The sequence below is a fragment of the Orbicella faveolata genome, unplaced genomic scaffold (genome assembly GCF_042242905.1).
Source record: "Orbicella faveolata isolate gen_17 unplaced genomic scaffold, um_ofav_v1 contig_48, whole genome shotgun sequence".
Classification (NCBI taxonomy): domain Eukaryota; kingdom Metazoa; phylum Cnidaria; class Anthozoa; order Scleractinia; family Merulinidae; genus Orbicella; species Orbicella faveolata.
The window spans coordinates 7861379-7882519 of NW_028301578.1; the positions used below are offsets into that span (position 1 = coordinate 7861379).

The 21141-nt window shown below is 40.0% G+C and overlaps 2 protein-coding genes and 1 pseudogene across 3 annotated transcripts; 2 read left to right on the forward strand and 1 right to left on the reverse strand.

Moving 5' to 3' along the window:
• Window positions 1-654: 654 nt before the first annotated feature.
• On the reverse strand, window positions 655-4049 carry LOC110068695 (uncharacterized). Its single transcript, XM_089281264.1, has 3 exons — window positions 3703-4049; window positions 2962-3227; window positions 655-1813 (listed from the first exon to the last, which is right to left on the reverse strand). The coding sequence occupies exons 1-3, from the start codon at window positions 4014-4016 to the stop codon at window positions 780-782; spliced, it is 1614 nt and encodes a 537-aa protein (XP_089137390.1). The 5' UTR covers window positions 4017-4049; the 3' UTR covers window positions 655-779.
• Window positions 4050-6838: 2789 nt separating this feature from the next.
• Window positions 6839-16616, forward strand: LOC149096336 (uncharacterized; annotated as a pseudogene). The gene is made up of 5 exons (XR_016204693.1): window positions 6839-6910; window positions 7937-8023; window positions 11285-11510; window positions 13939-14219; window positions 15183-16616. The product of XR_016204693.1 is annotated as an uncharacterized LOC149096336 (transcript).
• Window positions 8135-10107, forward strand: LOC149096337 (uncharacterized). Its single transcript, XM_089281676.1, has one exon. It carries the CDS (start codon window positions 8155-8157, stop codon window positions 9790-9792), a length of 1638 nt encoding a protein of 545 aa, XP_089137802.1. The 5' UTR covers window positions 8135-8154; the 3' UTR covers window positions 9793-10107.
• Window positions 16617-21141: the final 4525 nt, after the last annotated feature.

Genomic DNA, 21141 nt, shown 5'->3' on the forward strand with positions numbered 1-21141 from the left:
CCAAGTTCTTTTTTTGCGTGTTTATGGACCGAGACGGAGTCGAGGTCCATAAACTCGCAAAAAAAGAACGAGGCCAATATCCAGCCATCTTGACCGAAAAAGCTTGGTCAATAAAGGATTTATTATATGGCTTTCGCGGAAATTTTTCTTGCGGGACACGGCGAGTAGTCCCGAGCGGGAGAGATAGCTCCATCTTGCCCGTTCGGGTAGCCAATCACAGCGCAGGACTTGATTTATCTTGGCCGCTCACGGAGCTAGCCATATAATAAATCTGCGTATGAGACTCATGATACGTACTCATGATATTCTCTTTGTCAGTGCAATCATTTTGCTTCTTCATTGGTCAAGACAAGCCCCAAGGGGGAGTGGCCAATTAAGTATACATTTTACATTTTTTTTGTGCGCACTCTTACTGAGTACTTTTGAATGCAAAAATTATTTTTGAGATCTACCGGAATAGCAATGTAAAGGAAGATGGTGATTGATTTGAGAAAGAAAATATTGTGTGTGATTGTAGAAATCTCTTCTTGTTTTTAGTAGCACTTTTATTCGCTCGTCAGTCATAACAAAAAGAGTGCGCTTTTAACCAGGATGAGTGTATGTCCCAAACGGATCAACTAGTATTCAATGATACATCACAAAGTACAACCATACTTTCATTCTTCTTTGTCTCACTTTTAATGTGACAACGGAGTATTACAAGGAAAATCGTAATAATTTGATTTCTTCACTTGCTTAGGTAGTCTGTTCCGCAAAAACGGCTGCGGGGAGACTATTCCTTAGGCGGAAAGCGTAGCATTTGCACCTGGCACGTTTGCAACGGGTTTATCATCCCACTGCACATCGAAATCCAAGCCTGCCACGTCATGAAACATGCCATGGAGCTCGAACTCGTACAGGCTCTCGTCGGTCAGTACGCCAATTACCTCTTGAACGTACTGATTCAATTCCTCGTCCTGTCCATGCATCATATCATTCCAAAGCCAGGGGCTGTCACCTCGTTCGCTGACCTGCTTCAAGAACTTGTAAAAAGGAACACTGTCTGTACCGAGTGTGTATTGAAAGGGAGGTCGCTTGGTTTTACCTTTGTGCGCCTCGTGGAAGTTTTTCTTTACCAGGAAGCCTTCAAATTTAACCTTGAACTGTACTTGAATGGTGGCTTTGTAAGGTACATTGACTTGCTTGTTGGAAGTTGTTATCTGGTATGATGACCCAGAATCGGCATCTGTTGTTTGCGTTTCTTTCACTTTAACGATGTCCCACTTGATCTTTCCGTCTTCATCTGTGTTCAATCCAGCACTCTCGCTTCCTCCAGACAAGGTGATGGACGCTTTGAAAGTTCCAGCAGCTAAGCCGAACATACCGGGAGACGTGTAACCGAGCGTCACTGAAGCTCCGAAAGTGGATTTAAACCTGGTGGTAGAGGAATGGGTGACGGTACGAACAGACTTTATTTCTCGTGAAATACTTGTTTGGGTTGAAGTCGAATCCATGTTGTTGATCTCTCCGACATCCTGTACAATAGGCTTTATTGACTGAACTTCTGGCTCCCCGTAGTCGATATTCTTTACTTTAAAAGAAAAGTTCTCGTAGAAGATCTTCAGACGTTCCTTCGCCTTCTCTCCACTGCATCCGTTTTGATAATGAGACCTCCAGCTGTCACCATCTCTTATAAAATCTTGACCATTATGCTGACCTCTGCATCCTTTTGACCAACCGTATCCCAAGTAAAACGCCAAAAGACCCAAGTTATCAAGCGTCAAATCCATAGTTCTGGTCTTTACTTCATCTCCCGACTTCAGTGTTAAGACTTCTACAAGGAAAAGCGGAATAGAGGCTCTAGCCGTTATTAGCACGGGAACAGGTTGACACATATACATGCAAATTCATTGTATCGCATGAAGTAAGCATTAACAGCACCAGTTACTGGGCTTTGCTAAGGTTTACATTTTCGACCGCAACTTACCAGCTTCAAATAAAACGCGACGAAAAAAATTTTGTTTTCAATACTAACAATTTTCAATGCAAGAATAGGCCCTTTGCAGCTAAGCCATCGCGTGACCTATTTTTCATAACATTATGGTCTATAACTTAACGAATGCCAGAAATGGAAAAAGCATGTCGAAAACTATCAAAATGGCCACGTTTGATGCTCCCATCATTAAAGAATGAGAATTTATGACAGTCTGAATTTTAAAAAGAATCAGAAGATTTGTATGGAAAAAGTTGTTGGAGAGCAAGGCCTTCCTCTCCAGCAACATTTTCCATGCAAATCCTCTAAATTTTCTAAACTTAACTTTAAATCCAGGGGCTTCAAACTTGGCCATTTTGGTATTTTCGATGCGCTCTTTCCATTTCTGGCATAGCCCATAATATAAAAATTTTCTTGGAAAACGTTGGTCACGTGACACCAGCTGCAAAGGGCCTCTAACCATTTCACCTGTTTTCAGGGTGAGCCTCTGCGAATATGGCAGTAGGATCCTCTAAAATAAGGTTACCGGCAGATCACTCAACCAACAATTCGTACAGGTCTGACCACGTAAAATGGAAAACACTATCAACCTAGTACCGATTATTTTACCTTTTGGAAGTCACATATTAAACTTAGCTACCTCGTAGAGATGACTCAATAAGGTTCTATGGGAATGGGCGAAAGTAATATAGTAATATAGAAAAAGGTTAAAATCAAAAATCAAAAATAAAATTAAGTATACACTTTCTGTCTAAGATGGTGCTCAACTGAACTATGTAGTCGCAGACGGGGTAGCAAATTTGTGTTTTTGTTTAGCATGGCACGGCATAAGGTTTCCCAGCCCCCTGCTGAGCCCTTGCCCTTGCGTAACGTTTCCCAGCCCTGCGGAACAAAATGTCCGTTGTGTAAGGTTTCCCAGACTCCCCGGAGCAATACTGCTTGATCTTTTTCAAATTCCCCTCCCTTCCCCTAAGCGGACAGTTACTCACCGTCATACATGTTGCAGCACCTAAGCTTGGTGATGCTAGAAAGTGACTCAGATGCACCTCTGTGTAATCCAACTACATAGAATCCCTCATCGTTGCATTTCCATGTATCACCTGCACCAACATCTTGATCTTTGCATTCTTTGTACCAGTAGGGTTGTAGTGCAGGTTTACAACACTGCGCCCACTGGATACTTTTTAACTGATGACTTCTTCCTCTGTGGAACCCATTAAGGAAATGCCCTGATGGACATGTAGCCCACCCTTCTCTGAAAAAGAAAGCCTCTTTAAGTGTCTTGTGAGAGGAACGCCACAAAGTGGAACGACAGGCACTTGATTCAATAAGTGCTTACTTCAGATTTGTTGCAACTAACCAGCAAAAAAATAAATTATTACACCATCAGGCTTCCGCCTATATGTTGTTCGCTGTATACGTAGCAAATATAACTTCACTGTTGGGTAAAAGCCTTCTTGTAGTCAGTGTTAATGAGACCCATTCCAGGGAGGGAGCATAAAAGCATGTCATTAAAATGCTGCACCATATTCATCTTGCAACTCCGTGGATCATCAACTACAGCAGTTATGAGTATCTATGCAAGTAAACGCTACTTTGGGAGTACAATTATGTGGAGTGCACTAGCTATCCTGGGAGGTGATTTCAGAGCAAAAAAAGAAAAAAAGACAAATTATACAACAAAGAAATAAAAACGATGATAAAAAAGTGCTGATTTTTGGACAACATACCTCGAAAAGCTCAAGTCCCAGTCAGCGGATGTACACATGTGGGGTTTACCTTTATGTATGTCAGGAGGCTGACAGCATTTGGCATCTTTGATGTCTCTCAGATCATTGTGCGAGCCCATCGTCCTTTGAAATCCAGTTATGTATAAAAGGTTATGTTTTTCGTAATCTAAAAAGTGGCACGTTGCATATCCTGATTGAACAATTCTGTCCCCGAAAAAACTGCTGTCAACGCAGGACTGCAAGGTGAGACTTGGAAAGGTGAGAAGTGCCGGGAAGACGAAGGTCAGCATTCCAAAACCAAGAGGAGACACCATTGTACTGCACCTTCCTATAATGTTTCAAAACAGAAATAACCACTAAAAGACAAGTTATCTTTTAGGAGAAGAAATCTCACTTCATTTTTAAGTTTTAAACATCCCTCTGTCAAAAAAACGCAGACCCATTTTCTAAACGCAAAGAATCGGCGAACAACAATCCCGTTCTCAAAGGCCTCGAGTTTTAATTTTGGCCAGCGGCGACCAATCGCCTCACCCTCTGGTCGACATAAAAACAAAACAAAAAAGGAACCAGAAACTCCTGGTTTCGCTTTGATTATGCGCATGCGTTCATACAAATATCAACCGCTGCGATTGATGCTGGCTCATATTCCTATTTCGCCCAGGGTTTCGATTCTTTCTTGAAAAGATATTGTATCAGCGGATGACCACGAATAACTAAGAAAAAGCGCGAGTCAAGATACAAAGAAAAAAAAATGGGCCTTGAATATGGCATCACGTTTACGCCATTAAATAAATATTTTCCCCTATTAATGAAAACGAAATTCTTTTAAATACTGAAAAAAAAAGTCTTCTTGCACCGTACCAAAAATTCTGAAAGTTTCCAGTTCTAAAATTTAATTTAAAACTCGCAGCAAACAGTGGATACACTTTAACAGTAATCAAGGCATAGCTGAGCAAGGTAAATTTGAAAATTACTCCTAGAAGTTGTTCACTCGCAGGACCAATGAAATAAGTAAGTGCGTCACTCGACAAAATGTTGAACGGGTCAGTTCTTCCCTATAAACAGTGATGTATATGTTTTAGTAGCAAACAGTAGATACACTGTATCGACAGTTTTCAAGGCATATGTTTGATAAGGTAAAATTAATTTAAAATTCTTTCTAGAAGTAGTCCGCTCTTACGGTCAAAGGAATAACTTAGCAAGTACGTGGCTATACAAAATGTTGAACGATATCAATTCTCTCCTATTAAAATCGATATTTGTCAGTGATATGTACATACATGCATAACAAGTGTTTTTTGAAATAATTTCAAGAGGCTGTTTCATCTTTGTTATAGCCAAATCAAGCTATCAAATGGTTCTTTCCTTTTTTCTTTTCTCTCTTTGTTTTCACATACTTTAGACAATTTGGATCTTGAATTGAGAATGTCTCATGAATCAAGTGTCTACGGTCATAACTTACCAAAGCAGGCAGTATTTTGCAGTTAGGTACTGTAGTGAGGTCCACAGTGTGCAAACATGTTTGGACCTAGTCTGCAACAAAAAGATGTATCTATTACCAAAAAGCATTTGAAAAACATAATCTATTATTAAAGCGTAAAGGAAGGAATTATTTCATTTTTGCCTGTTCTGGTGCTTGTATTCAGTCCAGTGAACAAAGGGATTATTATTTCGTCTGTCAAAGGCGGCAAAATAAAGTTTAAACTGAACGACCGAAATAAACAAAATAAAAATTGCATGCTAAAGAAAAAGGCATTTAGTATATTTTTGTCCATATGAAAGTTTGTAAATTACTTTCTTTTTTGTTATTTTGAAAAGAGATGTAAAACACATAATTCGTAATCATTTATTAAGAAGTGAACGTGACCATAATAATTTTGACAAAGTTGCTGAGTGATCTGTAGAACAGAACACTGAACTGTCATATTTTTATGATCGTCATTAAAGCTAACCAGGGACACATTAGTGTTTTAAAATTTCCTTCAAGTCCGAGAAAAATTAATACATAACGTATAAGCTTCCTTGAAATAGGCAGCATCTTTTTATGACAACAAAAACGATGAAAACATTAGTAACTTTTCATATCGGAATTCAATGTTATTTGAAAGATAATTTGTGTGCTATATGGAGGAGAATGAAGAGATGACTTGTGTTGAAAATCCCATTGTCAAAGAAAACGAAAAGTACACCTGAAAACACCTTGCTTGTCACGGAATCAGACTTTGAGCGGTAACGAATAACATAAATAAGTGTAAAATAATCATTGAGACATTTGGCGTAATTATCAACTACAACTCCAAGGATTATTTAATTAAAGACAAGGGAAAGTAATTACATCGATGAACAATTTTGGGTGACGAATATATCATATTTCCTTATACTGAACGCTTGTTGAAGGTTTACAGTAAACCTGACACTGTATGGCTTTCATATCAAAAGGACAAGACTAACGTCGAGAAAATTAATAAGTTCTAAAAAGTGTCAATCTTTTGTTCACTAGCTTGTTCGTCGGATTGGCTGTTTCGACAATAATCCGACTTTTCACAATCTTTTAGTACGGGTAACCCGCTTTAGACTGGCCCTTTACGAAAAAAAATAAAATGCTTTTTTTAGCACATAAGGTATTTTCGAGCCTTGAATTGTCAAATCCAACTACCGTCGAAGCGCGTGTCTTGACATCTTGACCGTACAGTGGCGTGTAATTGAAGATGAAATAAATAAAATTTGGCGCATTTGAGTAGTTTCCAGTTTTGAAATTGTTTTAAACTGATATTTCTTAAACTATTTATAAATTCATGATTTAAAACACGTTGCAACCATTTCAAGTTTTATTAAGCATAGATTCAGCACTTCTTAGATAGCTGCCTGTTCCAGAAGGTCTCCTTTTTAAAATCTTCTCGAGAGAGGGAATTTACTTTACCATGCGGCACAAACATATTTTAGTTTGACAGGTTTTCTATTATTTCCTCGAGGATGGATACCTTGAATGCTCTGTTTGATATTTGACTTATTCCACGCTTTTGAAGAATACAGTGTCAAAATGGAATTCAACCTACTGTGTAATCAACAACACATTGTTCAGGTGCCCTTAACAAGATGTCAAGAAAGCGCTGGCTCACTTATAATTAATGTGAAATTCAAAACAGTCATCTGAACTCAGCCTGCCTGAGAGGAAGGAAGAACTCAGATTTACTGACACATCTTTGTGGTGAGTAGCAGAGAGAAAATTTTTACATCACCCGTTGCCAAAATAGTAACTATACTTGCCAATGAAATACAACGTTTACTCTTTTGTCACGAAAGACACGAAATATTGGTCCAAAGGGAGAGTAAAATCAAGAGCGAGTATAACTCTATATAAACGGATTTCCTTAAATTAGTGTAGCTGAGAAATACTTGTGTTTTTTTGTTAGATATATGAAGCTTTTATTTTCAGTTACCATTATTCATCTAATTAGCCGTGTTTGCATTACATGTTTGCGTAAAGTGTACATCCTTTTGTATAGAAAGAAGTAACTGCTTTTGTCCTACCAAAGATTCCTAATTTTAGTGTAAGGCTCTCACTTAGTAGACAATCACTTCAAAAAGCACTTAGAGTCACTGAGTTTAGTTCACCGTGAATTTACTTGACTGAGTTAGCGTTGCATCGTTACGCGCCAAGGAAATCTAGGTACCTTGGAAGAGTTTAAGAACAAGATATCATGAAAGGCGCAAGTTCTCAGTCTTTCCTTCGGATGCTTAATTGAGTACGTCTTGCTTTGTTTCCTTTCCCTAAGGTCTTGGTAATTTCTTGGTGACAAAAAGAAATTGTTAGCAAAGATACACAAGTATCAAGGAAAGCCAAAATCTAGTACTGAATTGAAATTCAGTTTCATTCTTCCCTCGGACAGTAGTGGAGTGTGAATTCCGATAGGGGACAGTACTTAACAGGAGCTACCTCACGGTTTGCGCATCTTGAAAAGCCTAGCATATTTTTTTTTTAAGTTTGTCGTTTCCAATCCGTGTTATATCTTCTCCATCCTTGATCATCCTTGTTCCTTTATGGTTTATTAATATCTCTTAAACGTTTTTCTATGTTAGTAAACTATTATTTTCAGGTTTACTTAAGTTTAAAGTTAATTTTGTATGTGGCCAAAACAACTCAAAATACCTTGACTGAGCTCCTTTAAGTCATCCCAGCCGTCACCGTTGAGGTCTTGACGTGAAACGAAACTGTCTACTTTCTACATTACAGCATATCGTACATTCCTGCTTATGATGTGGCCAAATAGTCCAGTTTGGCTGACATTCTTGGTGTGTAGCTTATGTTCGTCCTTTTCAGGTAACTGCATGAAATATCATAGATTGGTCATTTATTTTCAGGTACAATATTATTAACAATAAAGATTAGCGAAAAAACTGAGCAACGACGTTTCGGTGTCATCCTGGCATAAAGGTACAGGAGTAGTTGTTATGGATAAGGCAGAATATGTTCGCCTTTTGAGTGAATCTTCCATCAACGATACAGCTAAATTTACCGCCGTAAGTTCGGAGAGACCCAAGACGCGTGGACGACCGCCCAAAAACTACCACCCTTTACTGCAGAAAGAGAAACACCTTGAATCTGTCGTGCGCAAAATTCTCCCAAAACAGATTGCCGACTCAGTTTGCCCGAAAGGATCACGACTCGCCCATCTTTATGGTCTGCCAAAGACTCATAAAGAAAAACTGGCGATGAGGCCCATTCTATCCGCCACAAGCACTTACAACTTCGCCCTCGCGAGATGGCTCGACGATAAACTGAAGCCCCTGTCGATCAACAGCTACACAATATCTGACACATTTTCCTTCGCTGATGAGATTCGCAATCTGAGCCTCAACGAATCTGACATCCTAGTATCTTATGATGTCTCTTCGCTATTTACGAACGTCCCACTACAAGAAACCATCGAGATCCTTGCTGATAGAGCTTTTGTTGACAACTGGTTCAACAAAACACACCATCTAAACATCAGCAAAGCTGATCTAATTGAACTGTTGTTAGTAGCAACAAAGGACCAGCTATTTCAATTTAACGGTCAACTCTACCAACAAATTGATGGAGTAGCGATGGGCTCTCCCTTGGGTCCCCTAATGGCCAATACTTTTCTTTGTTCTATCGAGGAAAAGCTACAAAACGAGAACAAGTTGCCAGACTTCTACAGACGCTACGTGGACGATACACTAGCCACAATGAAAGACATACCAACCGCAGAAGCCTTTCTGAAGACTTTGAACAACTGTCATCCATCCATATCCTTCACCATGGAGATCGCATCTAACGGTAAGCTACCATTTGTCGGCATTGAAATATGCAAGAAGGGCTGCAAGCTGGTAACAAGTGTTTACCGTAAACCCACAAACACTGGTCTCCTCTTACACCACCAAAGTCATGTCGACAACCGCTATAAAAGATCTTTAGTTAAAACCATGTTAAACCGTGCTTACCGCTTGTACTCAACATGGGAACTATTCTCAACAGAATGCGAACGCCTTAAACTGATCTTTTCTAACCTCAAGTACTCAGACTCTCTTGTGAACTCCACCATCACCCGTTTCGTTAATTCAGTGATGTCACCAGACACAAGATCGACGCCTTCAACAGAGAATATCTACCGCATTGTCCTGCCTTTTAAAGAACAGAAATCAGCGGACATAGTAAAGAAACATCTCCCGGACTTGAGTAATAAACTTGATCACAAACTACAGCCGGTGTTCAGAAGCCGTAAAATTGGCGATGATCTCAAAGTACAAGAGCCAAAACCACCTTTGATCAATCAACAGTACGTTGTTTATAACTATATATGTGATCTGTGTGATGCAGAATACGTCGGTTACACTAGCCGTCATCTTTACAAGCGCATTGAGGAACACCGATTTACCGCCATCGGAAAACACCTTCAAAATGAACACCGAGTTGATACAGTTGGTGACCTGACTAACAACTTTAAGATCCTAAAGAAATGTCAGGGAAAGTTCGATTGCTTGATCCACGAAATGTTGTGGATTCACAAGAAGAAACCGAGCCTTAACACACAGTCAGACTCCATTCGCGCAAAAGTATTTGTTTAGGCTTTGAACAGACACTGAACTCATTACCAGTGTTTGACACCTCATTGGAATGAACATGAACATTGAACAGCTATCTTAATCTTAATTTATTCAATTTCGCACCTCTACCATTGGTATAAATTAGTTTACTTTTCGCACAAATATTTTTTAACTTGAAAATGGTGCCAGGATGACACCGAAACGTCGTTGCTCAGTTTTTTCGCTAATCTTTATTGTTAACTGTATTTCCAAATTTAATCTTATAAGAATTGTACAATATTATGTTAGGAAATTGGAATATGATGTGAGAATTCGAAAAGTTCAAGAAACGGCGTCGTTTCGTCAGGGAGTGGGGTGGTTTGACTAATAAAGAGTGTATGGGGTTCTAAAGTGAAAATTAACTTGCTTGAACAACTCCATCATATCTTATCAAGGGAGGGGTGTTTAACCTACTTAAATTGCCTTCGAATATCCTACAAACAGTCACGAAACAGATGGTTACGGGGAATAAGATTTGTCGAGCAGAAAACAGTTGAAATTGAATTCATATATGTAGCAAGAAAAGAAAGAATCAATTTAACGGGGCTACACCTTCAAGAAGCGTTTTGTAAGATCAAGATGAACTACTTTGGACCCTGTGTGATGAATTTATGCCTTTTACTAAAGATTTAAAGTTGGAGGTTGGAATGTGCTCGGGCTGGGTCATTCTGTTTCATATAGATTTTCTTGAACTAGGTCAGGACTCACCACAACCAGGGCTAAAAGCAGGTACCGGTCAACCGTCAGGGTAACATCGCTAATCTGTTAACAACGGCATCAGCGATATTCGTTATCCTTAGAGAAAGTCTAGATGGTGCAACATGCAAGTTTTGTAGCGTGCGACTTACAATGTGCAAAAATCTTATCGTACGTAATTTTAACTTTAAAGATTGTTTTAGGCAGGGATTCTCCAGGGGTCTTTGAACATGTTTCGTAAAGGTCAAAGTCAACGGTTGTACCATCTAAAACATCCCCGCGGAAACTTAAGATAATCATCGGTACATGCAAATATGTAAAACTAATCAGTTTCTACCGGAACTGATCATAAATGTGACCCATCCGATTAAATTCCTTAGATTGGAATGATTTTACTTGACTTCAGGAGGTGGTAAAAGCACTGGCTGCTTTTCGTATGTTAATTTAACAGTCGATTTTAGGTTTTATCATCGAGCTGTTAAGAATGCACGTGGGAAGACAGCATGGAGGGCATTGAGAAAGCCCAAAAGTTACTCGAGGTGCGGTCGAGAGCTGTAGCTTTGAAGACATCACGATAATCGATCATGTCATTTCCCTGGTCAAGTCTTTCTCAAACACAAATTGGAAACGGCCGGTGTTGGTGCGTTTTCAAATTTCTCCGGCGTAGTGTGGACAGAAACATTTGATGCGTTTTTAAAGTGAAAACGCCATTTTCAAATTTAATCCGACGTACTGTAGACGTGGCCTTAACGACATACGTGTTTTCTCTCCTGCCCAGTTGCTGCACGCTCGTGTTTTATGCAAGACTGGAGCAATAGCTTTAACAAAAAGGGAGAAATGAGGTGTGAAAGGTCTGACGGATATTAATACGTGGTCGGCTTTGAACGGGATGGCACGGACAACTTAAACGGAATAAAGAAAGCCAAATGCTGCGCGCGAGATCAAGCTTTCTGGAACACGCCTACCCAATGCCAGATGCCGGACTGGGCCGCAAAAATGGATGGGTGAGAAACATATTGTTTTCCCTCTTCGCACTTTAGATCCACCGCAAAGTTTATCTTGCCCTTTGTAGGTGATTCGCTATAAAGAGGGTCAATTATACTGTGGCGGTTTGACAACTTAAGTCAGTTTTGAGTGCCGTTTGGCGGGTACATTCACATTTATCTGGCGGTTTACAGTCAAGAAATTATTGCGCAGTTGGAGGAAATCATAAATTTGGCCCGAAGTTTTCGGTACGTTTTTGCGTGTTTTTGTGGCGGTCATTCAAACAGAGTTACTGAGCTCAGAAGACTGAGCGGTAACTTTGTCTTGCTTGAAGCTTCTCCTTTAACAAAGATTGACTTTAGGGCTAGAGTAAGTCTTGTGGTGTTTGTGCAGAGAAATACGATTATTGAGCTAAAGATCATTTATGATGACGCACGTTTTCGGTTTTTAGGAGAGAATAAAAGCGGTCTGCGATTTCGAAGGTACAAAATTTGGCGGTTTGCGGAAGGTAATAGACCTTCTAAAAAAATAAAACATCACAAAACAAAAAAAAAAACCTGCATTATGAAGCCAAGATGAAAAAGTTGCCTTGCGATCACGTGATAAAAGGTAGCGTTCTTTTAATAAAAAATGGATTTTTTTACAAGATGGACCTCTTCAACAGTCTGTGTAATTCCTGGCGAGACCAACAGATCAAAATTGATGTTTGGAAATAAATGAATCGGTCATCTGATTTAGGTGATTCCACAAAATTGCTTTTTGCATCCTCGCTGCGTTCGATTTTCGCGTCATCAGCGCGCGCCCGACCGCGCGCACATAAACAACATTATTTCTTTCAAGATAAGCTCGACAGCGAAATATACATTTTTCAGAAATTATTATTAATTCCTGATAACTAGGGTAACCTTAGGGGGTTAAAGAGTTACTAAAACGGTCCTAAATATTGCCCAAAAAGGGCGCAGTGATACCCATTTTTATTGCACTTTTACAATACGGCGGCAATACTGAGAAATTAGTTCATGCTTTTATTAGTAGTAGATTGGATTATTGTAATAGCCTTCTGTATGGAATCCCGGAATATCAGACTATGAAATTGCAACGTGTTATGAATGCGAGTGCAAGACTTATATATCGTGCGCACAAGTTCTGTCATATAACACCTCTACTCGCAGAATTACATTGGTTACCAGTGCGCGCCAGGATACATTATAAGATACTCTTGATAACTTTTAAAATTTTGCATGGCCTATCACCTAAGTACCTTTCAGATTTAATTAGTATTCAACAGCCTTCGTCCTACCATTTGAGGTGCAACGACAATGGTCGTTTGTTGGAAAGACCAAGTGTGAAAGCCAAGAAATCATTGGGAAACAGAGCTTTCCAGGTAGCTGCTCCTTTCCTATGGAATAAGCTGCCAAGGTCCGCGCGCGAAGCAACGAACTTAGAATCTTTTAAGACTTTAATTAAGACATTTTTATTTAAGGAATCATTTCAGTTATCTTAGCATATCTATATCTTTATTTGTAATTATCTTTTACCCATTTAATGTAAATATTTTTTTATGACTTTGATAGAAAGATTTGTAAAATTTTAGTCATTAATTACTGTTGTGATGCGCTTTTGAATATTTTATAGAAAAGGCGCAATACAAATAATAAATGTTAATGTTAATGTTAATTGAGAGTCGAAAGTAATCAGGCAGTTACTTTGGTCTTGGTTTTGGTTTTGGTTTGAGATTGGCTGAGCGGTCAATTGGTAGGTAATTGGCCTGGTTTCAGTTTTAGTACATTCAATCGAGAGTACTCCATGCAAAACATAATTACCTGCAAGCCAAGTGTTCTTATAAATGCCCCTTCTTTTTAAATTGCATTCCCCATTCATTCTTTTTAAATTGCATTCCCCCATTGTATTGAAGTCTTCAATTAATTTTATTTTATTACTCTTGCTGCTCTGTTTTCGCTGTCCTATTGCCAGGCTTTTGTTGTTATTGTTGTTGTGTTTTGTATTTGTTATAGGAATCTTTGTTAACATTATTGATTGTCATTGAAATATGTGATTATGCTGACGATGATACTGATAATGATGACGGTGACGATGATAATGATGATGATAATGAGGAGGAGGAGGAGGATGATAATTAACAGATATTTCACGACCACGCGTTGGAAGTAAAATGGTAGATAGCCTCAGCATCTCAGCATGGCATCTCATATCCAACAAGCGCGAGTGGAATAATTATTTTATTAAAAACGCTCCCAAAATATAGAAAATTAAACTAAAATTAAATTAAAAAACGCCCCAGAAAATCACGCGCACTGTTACTATATTCGTGGAGCATGGTTTAATGGCTCATAACCCTTGATGGCTAAGCCAATGAAAACTCTCGCATTGCATTATTCAATGATTCAGTTTATAATCACAATGCTTATTTCGCAAAATGCTCTTTAGGACTGGAACAAGCACATGTCAGCAGGGTTTTTATCTCAGAGGGCTGGCCCGCGGAGACAGCAGCAGCGTCGGCAGTATTGATTGGGGCATATGCTGTAAATCATCACATCATCGCTATAGGTGGAGAGATTGTTATGACGAGGATGTAAGCAACACTTTTAACAAAGCTGGCCTCAGCGAGTGTAGAAAAGAGGGAAGCTTTATCACTGGTTTCCATAAACAAACATCAGGCGGCCAATTGTCAAGCATTAAAAAGTTTAAATGTTGTAAAATGGAGAAGGGTGAGTCCAGTGATTATTCCAGTCTAAACTTACGTCAAAGTGGTTTAGAGCGTTTTCACATGATGGGAATTAGGCAGTCTGCTCTGAAATGGGTTATAGTCTTCTAGAAGAAGAGTAATTCCCCTATACAATGACGAATCTAGATCCCTGCTCAAATGTTACGATAGCGGCAGTTAATCTTCTGATTAGCGTACTAACTTTAGAGTGTCTTCTAGCCGGCAAGAAAAGCAGGCGAGCAAATCGCATACAGTCGAACCTCCCGTAAGCGACCACCCAAAATGTCAAGGAAGTAGTCGCTTAGGAGACCTTAGACTATATTGGGTCAAACTTTTGCCTCTTTCGCAGATGGTAGCAATAGAGACTTGCCCCATGTTTTAAATGTTTTATTTATATAAGAAGTCAATTTCGAGAAAAATATGGTACTTCCCATTGAGAAATTTGCGTCTTTTGTACTATTTAGGAATACGATAATGTTACACCACTCTATTGTTCAATTTCCGCTCTATTACCTGTGAAGTGGTCGATTACGGGAGGTTTAAAACAAAAGAAAATTTCCAACTCTTAACTCTAAAAGTGGTCGCAGTCGCTTAAGAGAGGTGGTCGCTTACAAGAGGTTCCAAATGTAGTGATTTGCCTTGGAAACTTTTGGTATCGACTGAGATGAGGAAAGGTTTCAAGTAGTAAATATTTCCTCATCAAAGCTGGAAACATAAATCCAAAGTTCTGCTCCAGTTGCAATTCTTAGTTTAATTTGATATAAGACGAGCTACAGCTTAAGTATAGAGATCAGTTAATATTTTGCGATCACGAAATTCCTGCAGACAATGAGAAAGATTTGGATCTTGTGGAGTAACTGTATATATTTAACGGAAGTTAGTGGGCAAACCGTTAGTTCCGTCTGCAGTCGTCATTACATGAATGAAATGACGCAAGAAGAATGACTGATGCCTTTCTTTTTTCTAGAAATCCCCCAACTCGCAACACTAGACCAACTGAAACAGCGTGTTATGGATACCACCATAAATTACATCGGAACGCTGGCTAGCTATATGGGGTATGCATGGTCAAGTGGATGCTGGGCTAAAAGGGTTGGTGAAGATTTTCGCAAGAAAGGCGACACCTGGGAGTCGACATACAGAGAAGATCGCTGCGAGCTTAAAGGTGGACCCAAGAAGGACGTTCGCTTGAAGATCACCTACGAAAACTTTGCCTTCACAATGAAAGATGTAAAATTTGGAAAGTCAATCAAGCCCCCTATTACCTTGGATCAGGAAAAACAGCTGATGAATTCCCCCGACAGAAGCTACAGCAAGGTCGTCACAAACAGAAAGAGTAACCCAGGTTATTTATCTGAAGTGCACGTTGATATTCGAGTTGCAAACACCCTAAAAAACGTCCAGCGAAGCAGTTGGGATTCCTATTTCGGAATGGAAACTGGCATGGAATACGAGCCACCAACTGCGACAGGCGGGGTGGGGTTTTCCGCCAAAACAAGTTTTAGCTACGGATGGGGTGGGGATGAAGAAGAGACCACTGTCACTAACGACTGGCACATTCTAAAGATTGTTGAAAAGAAAGCACTTCCACCGAAAACTTTTGCTAAATGGCATGCATTCAAAAAGCCCCTGACAGTGACCATTCCCTACACAGCTACCATCGTTCCTACATTCTCTGTTAAACTGGAAGGCTACATGAAATGGGGAGGTGGTTACGATGGAGCTACAACCAATTTCCATCAGGATCATCGTGGCTCTGGTGATCGTAATGAGGTAGAGCACAGCTTTGGAAGTGCCCACAAACCCTTCTACGAAGACCTGAAAGACCAGGTGGAGCAGAACATGCACCCTTGGCAATGGCATGCTATGAAACAAAGATACCCATACGCACAATTGTACATCGATCAGCTGACAAATAAAGATTTATATGCATTCACTATGGAGAGCCAGTTTGAGGACACCACAGAAAATGAAATAAAGTCATATTGGTATCCATCACGACCCATCGAGGAAATGGAAGAGGAAGACGAAATGGCGAATTTGACTGCCCAAGCCGACCAAGCGGAAAAGTTCTCAGGGTTTCCACGCATATTTCCTCCGACACCCAAGGTCAAGATTATCGACAACAGCAAGGAGACGGAAATTCCTCCTGTCAAGAACTTTGACGACCAAGATGAAGCAAAACCTGAGCCTACGGTGTTTCCTCGTATCCATCCCCCGGCACCCAAGGTTAAACCCATCGACAACAGTAAAGAGATGAAGCCACTTCCTATTGAAGAAAAGGAAGAGTAAGACTAGGACTGATGGTGTTGAGTTGAAAGCAAGCTGTTTGAGTGTTAGCTAGAATGAGAAATGTACTCGATCTCAATGTAAGTCGATTAAATGAAGACTTGTGCAGTCACTTACGCCAGCTTCATTGATAAACTTACCACACGCCCCTTTGCTTTATTCAGTGTGAATCAGGGATGGTGTAGAGGCGAGAGTACTCACCTCTCACAAGTGTAGGCCGGGCTCGATTCTGGCCCGGTGCCATATGTGAGTTGAGTTTGTTGTTGGATCTTGACTTACTCCTAGGGTTTTCTTGGAGTCTCCAGTTTTCCTCCGTCGTGTGAATTCAAGATGTCCAAATTTCAATTCGAAAAGGATAAAGAAAACCAGCTAGGGTTGATTTATTTACTTACAGTGGAGTCAAGCTAGGAATTATCAGTCGTCTCCTTTTTCTTCTCAACCAAACTCTAATTTAAATGTTCTATAATTTTGAAGATCCTTTGAAAGGTAGCATCGTTTGAGCAATTTCAATTTAATTTTTTTTCACTGTCAGAATCGTATTGATAAGTTTATCAACTCCATTAAGAGAAAGTCCTGCTTTGAGATCTTTTCTGCCACTCTAGACTCAGGCACTCTGTTAAGCTTCCCGCAAATAGTAAACTTCGCTGTTTCTAGGTAGACTAAATCCACTACGGAACCCGATGGATGATCGAGCAGGTAGCCGTTCCTCGAGGGTCCCGAAACGTTTTCGCACCCGGAAAGCCAAAGCAAAATATCCAAGCTTATGATTACAGAACTGTTTATGAACAGAGGTTCCCAATATACAAGAAGTCTTTGGTGTATACACCTCTCTGTTTTTAGATACTGATAAATCAAAAATGACTTTAAATTGCAGGCCCGAAAAGTTTTCGAGGCTTTCGAGAAACGAGCCATAGGCCCGGCATTTAACTTTTGGAATGTTGGTTCTCTCCTTAATTGTGCTCTAATCCAGAAGACCCCTAATATTTGGGAACTTCTTCCATGTTCCTGGTATCTTGTTCAAAGTTCGCTTTATAGTAGTATTTCACGGGAAAACTTCGTTGTTATTTCTTGTTTGCCGTGCTTTCCTCGATCGTGCACACAAACTATTTACCTTTGAAGAGTTATTCATGATCTTCCTAACCAAAATAAACTTTTAATCTGGGGGTCACTATTTCAAATGCTGTAGTAACCAAAACAATTGTTCAGCTTAATAGCGGTCAAAGTAGAGATTATAGGTAATGTTAAGTCTTCATACGAGCCAAGTGGCCCATCAGGACGAATCTTATCCCAGTTTTTGTAGTATAAAGCGACTTGGAGTATTTCTACTCCTCCCTGGATGGGATGCTAGTTCATCGCAGGGTTACCCCCAGCATTAAATTCGCCAGTACCCATTCATACACCTGGGTGGAGAGAGGCACTGTGAGAGTAGTGCCTTGCCCAGGAACACAACACATTGTTCCAGGCCAGGGCTCGAACCCGGACCGCTCGATCCGGAATCGAGCGCACTATTATAACCATGAGGCCACCGCGCCACCCACTTTTGTGACTGATTGTTAATTATTACAAACTTAAAGCTCTCACCTTTGTTAGTCTCCTCCGCAGCCGTTATTAGGGTCGTCACGCAACGCTTCTCCCCCACTAACGGCCGCTTAAACCCGAACCCCATTTGTTTCCCTTTGTTTAGAGCTCACGTGAAAATTACAGAATGCACCAATCAGGCGTTGCCTATTCTTAGCTCTGAAACCAATCACGTATCAATAGTTTGTCAATGACGTCAGTTTCCCCGCGTAAATTCATCGCCTCCTTACCGAGATGTTGCGAGACATCCCAGAGATTTCCTATGGATCTAACTCAGAAGAAAATAGTCGAAAGTAGTTCTAGGTGCTTCCTTTGTTCGTCGGCTTCCCTCAAGAATAACAAAATCTTCATTTTCGGTAAGAGTTTACTCGGCATTGCTGAAGTCATCCACGTAGGGGCCAAACCACCCCCCAAATGTTTCGTCAGTTCTTGGGTATTTCACATTATTTCACATTACTTAAAAAGTATTGACTTTTTCTACACCAAATTTGGCAGATGAGCAGGAGACCTATTGCCCATTATATTTACGTGAAAAATGTCAGTAAATGTCAAAGTTGTGACGTCACAGTGATGACGTCATGTTTTTTGCCACTTTTGAAGTTTTTAATATGCATATTTTTTACAATGTATTCGAAAGAGCACATCAAGGGGAGTCGAAACCTGAAAAAATTTTGTCCATATCACAAAAATTAAATGAAATATGGCATTTTTAAATATGAAAAATAACTCTGCAAAATATGGGGTCCCCCCTTGAGAAAAATCCCCAAATTGGAGCCGTAATTTTGTTCCAGCAAATGCAGCTATGTTGCACATGTGATGTGCCAGATGGCTAAAGCAAAAATAAAGAAAATCGGAAAAGTTATCCCTCTAGTGTTATTGCGTTAAAATTAGTTTTGTTACGTCATAACCTGTGACGTCACCCGTTTTTTTACTGTTAATACCATCCTAACAAAGCCGAAAATCAAATTTCTAAAACCATACGATTTTTGACAACATCAAGCTTTCTATTTTTTTAGATTATTAACCCTCCTATAATAAAACTGAAAAAAAAATAAACCAGAGAGACTGACTTAAGAAAGACACTATGGTTAAGCAAATTCCGGGGGACCAACAAAAAAATATTTAACTTACCATATCTCAAAAAATAATCATCATAGCAAAAAACGGTTTCCGGCATTTTACTCCCCAAGTCAAGGCCTTTCCAATGACATAATCTTTTTATCAGATTTTACAAAAAATTATAGCACGTTTTGGTGACGTCATCAATAGTGACGTCATAATCTGACATTTTGTCACAACTTTCAAATTGAAATAAACTGGAGAACAAAGAAAGCTCATCTGCCAAACTTGTTTCAGAAATATATAAACCAAGCAAATATAGCCTTCATGAAACATTAGGGGGGTGGTTTCGCCCCTACGTTATCCGATCCTCGCTATCGGTAGACGTGAGTCGCCACTCAGAAAACAGCGAACTGTTCGTCTGTAGAGACAAATGCTACCAGCGTTTGATAAAATTTAATCGGGCATCGGATAAGTTGAAGGAGCTAAAGAAAGAAATCGAAGAAGTCTTCAAGGCAAGAGAAAATCTCAGGGCAAAACGCCTACTACATCCAGATGAGAATGCCGACAGACGTGCCAAAAATACATCAACTTCATCACCTCGAGGAAAAGCATCCAAATCGCTGCGATTTGCCGATACCACTTGTACTTCTTCTGCCATCCACGAAGATTCGGATGCGTTGGGAACACCAATTTCTGCTGACAGAATGCCGCTGGGTTCCTGCTTATCACCGATTCAAAGTCATCCCTTTGGTCTGGTCTTACGCGCTTTTCCAAATGCACAACTGAACGGAAGTTCTCCCCTTCCAATGTTGACATCGACGCCGATTTCTGGCCATGGCTCTCGTGATACGAGTCAAATCAAAGTGTCCTTTAAGTATCCGAGTAAAAATGTGAACAAAACTTTATCACCGGCTTATCAGTCCGTTGGAAAGACCTTCGCTTATGGCGTTCCATAGCAAATCGCGGGAACAATAATAAATTGTCAACCACTACGACAACACAAGTGGAAGAGCTTGATAAATAAGAGATTTGCTAAAGCCGGTAGCCAGGTTCACAAAAAACATCTCTCCTATTTGAAACAATTTTTTCAATTGCCAACTTCTGATGATAATTTAACGTGGGGATTTTGAACGTGGAAGACAACAAAATAAAGGCTTCTTCGAGCGACGCCATGTTGGTTTCACTATCAGTAGCCGATAGAACACGAGTTGTGATTGGATAATTAGTCTTGGCGCGACCGCCTCAGGAATATGTGAGGGATGCTGTGATTGGCTAATCCGCGGAAACAAATGGGGTTCGGGTTTAAGCAGCTGTTAGTGGCAGAAAAGCGTTGCGTGACGACCCTAATAACGGCTGCGGAGAAGACTAAACCTTTGTGAGTTCGAGTGCGGACTGATTTGTCTTTGGCAGCGATGCAAGCGCGCATCAGCTCATTTTTTTTTTTCAGTCGCGTAACGGTGAATGTCCTTCTTTTAGTCTTCTCGAGAATTGAACCATCCAGTAAAATTTATAAATCTCATTCGAAACTGTTACGAAACGGAAAAATGTAGCCTTTCGCAGTGACGGAACGGACAAAATCCAACCTATATGAGTCGTACAGAGTTTAAGGCGACCGACCTACATTACCATTAAGCGTACCGTTTCGTTTCCCGCGTTATTAAAGCTGATTAGTCAAAGAGGGGACACTGCTTGGCTTGAATCAAACAGAAACATTTTTGTCACTGGGTAACAAGATCACTTTACCACTGTGTTTAAAACAACACTGCAAGTTGTCATTCAGTACCCTTTCAGGGAACTCCAAACCAACGATTTTTTGAGTTTGAATTTATTGTAAATATTGGATGCGTCCATAAATCTCGTGAACGGAGTAAGCGTTTGCAGTTGGCGACCATTTCTCCGCTGTTCATTACCACATAGTCAGTCTTAATTTCAGAATAATTAGACTTCTAAGCTAGTGACGTACTGAAAACACTTCGCTGACGGGCGCAGATAAATTC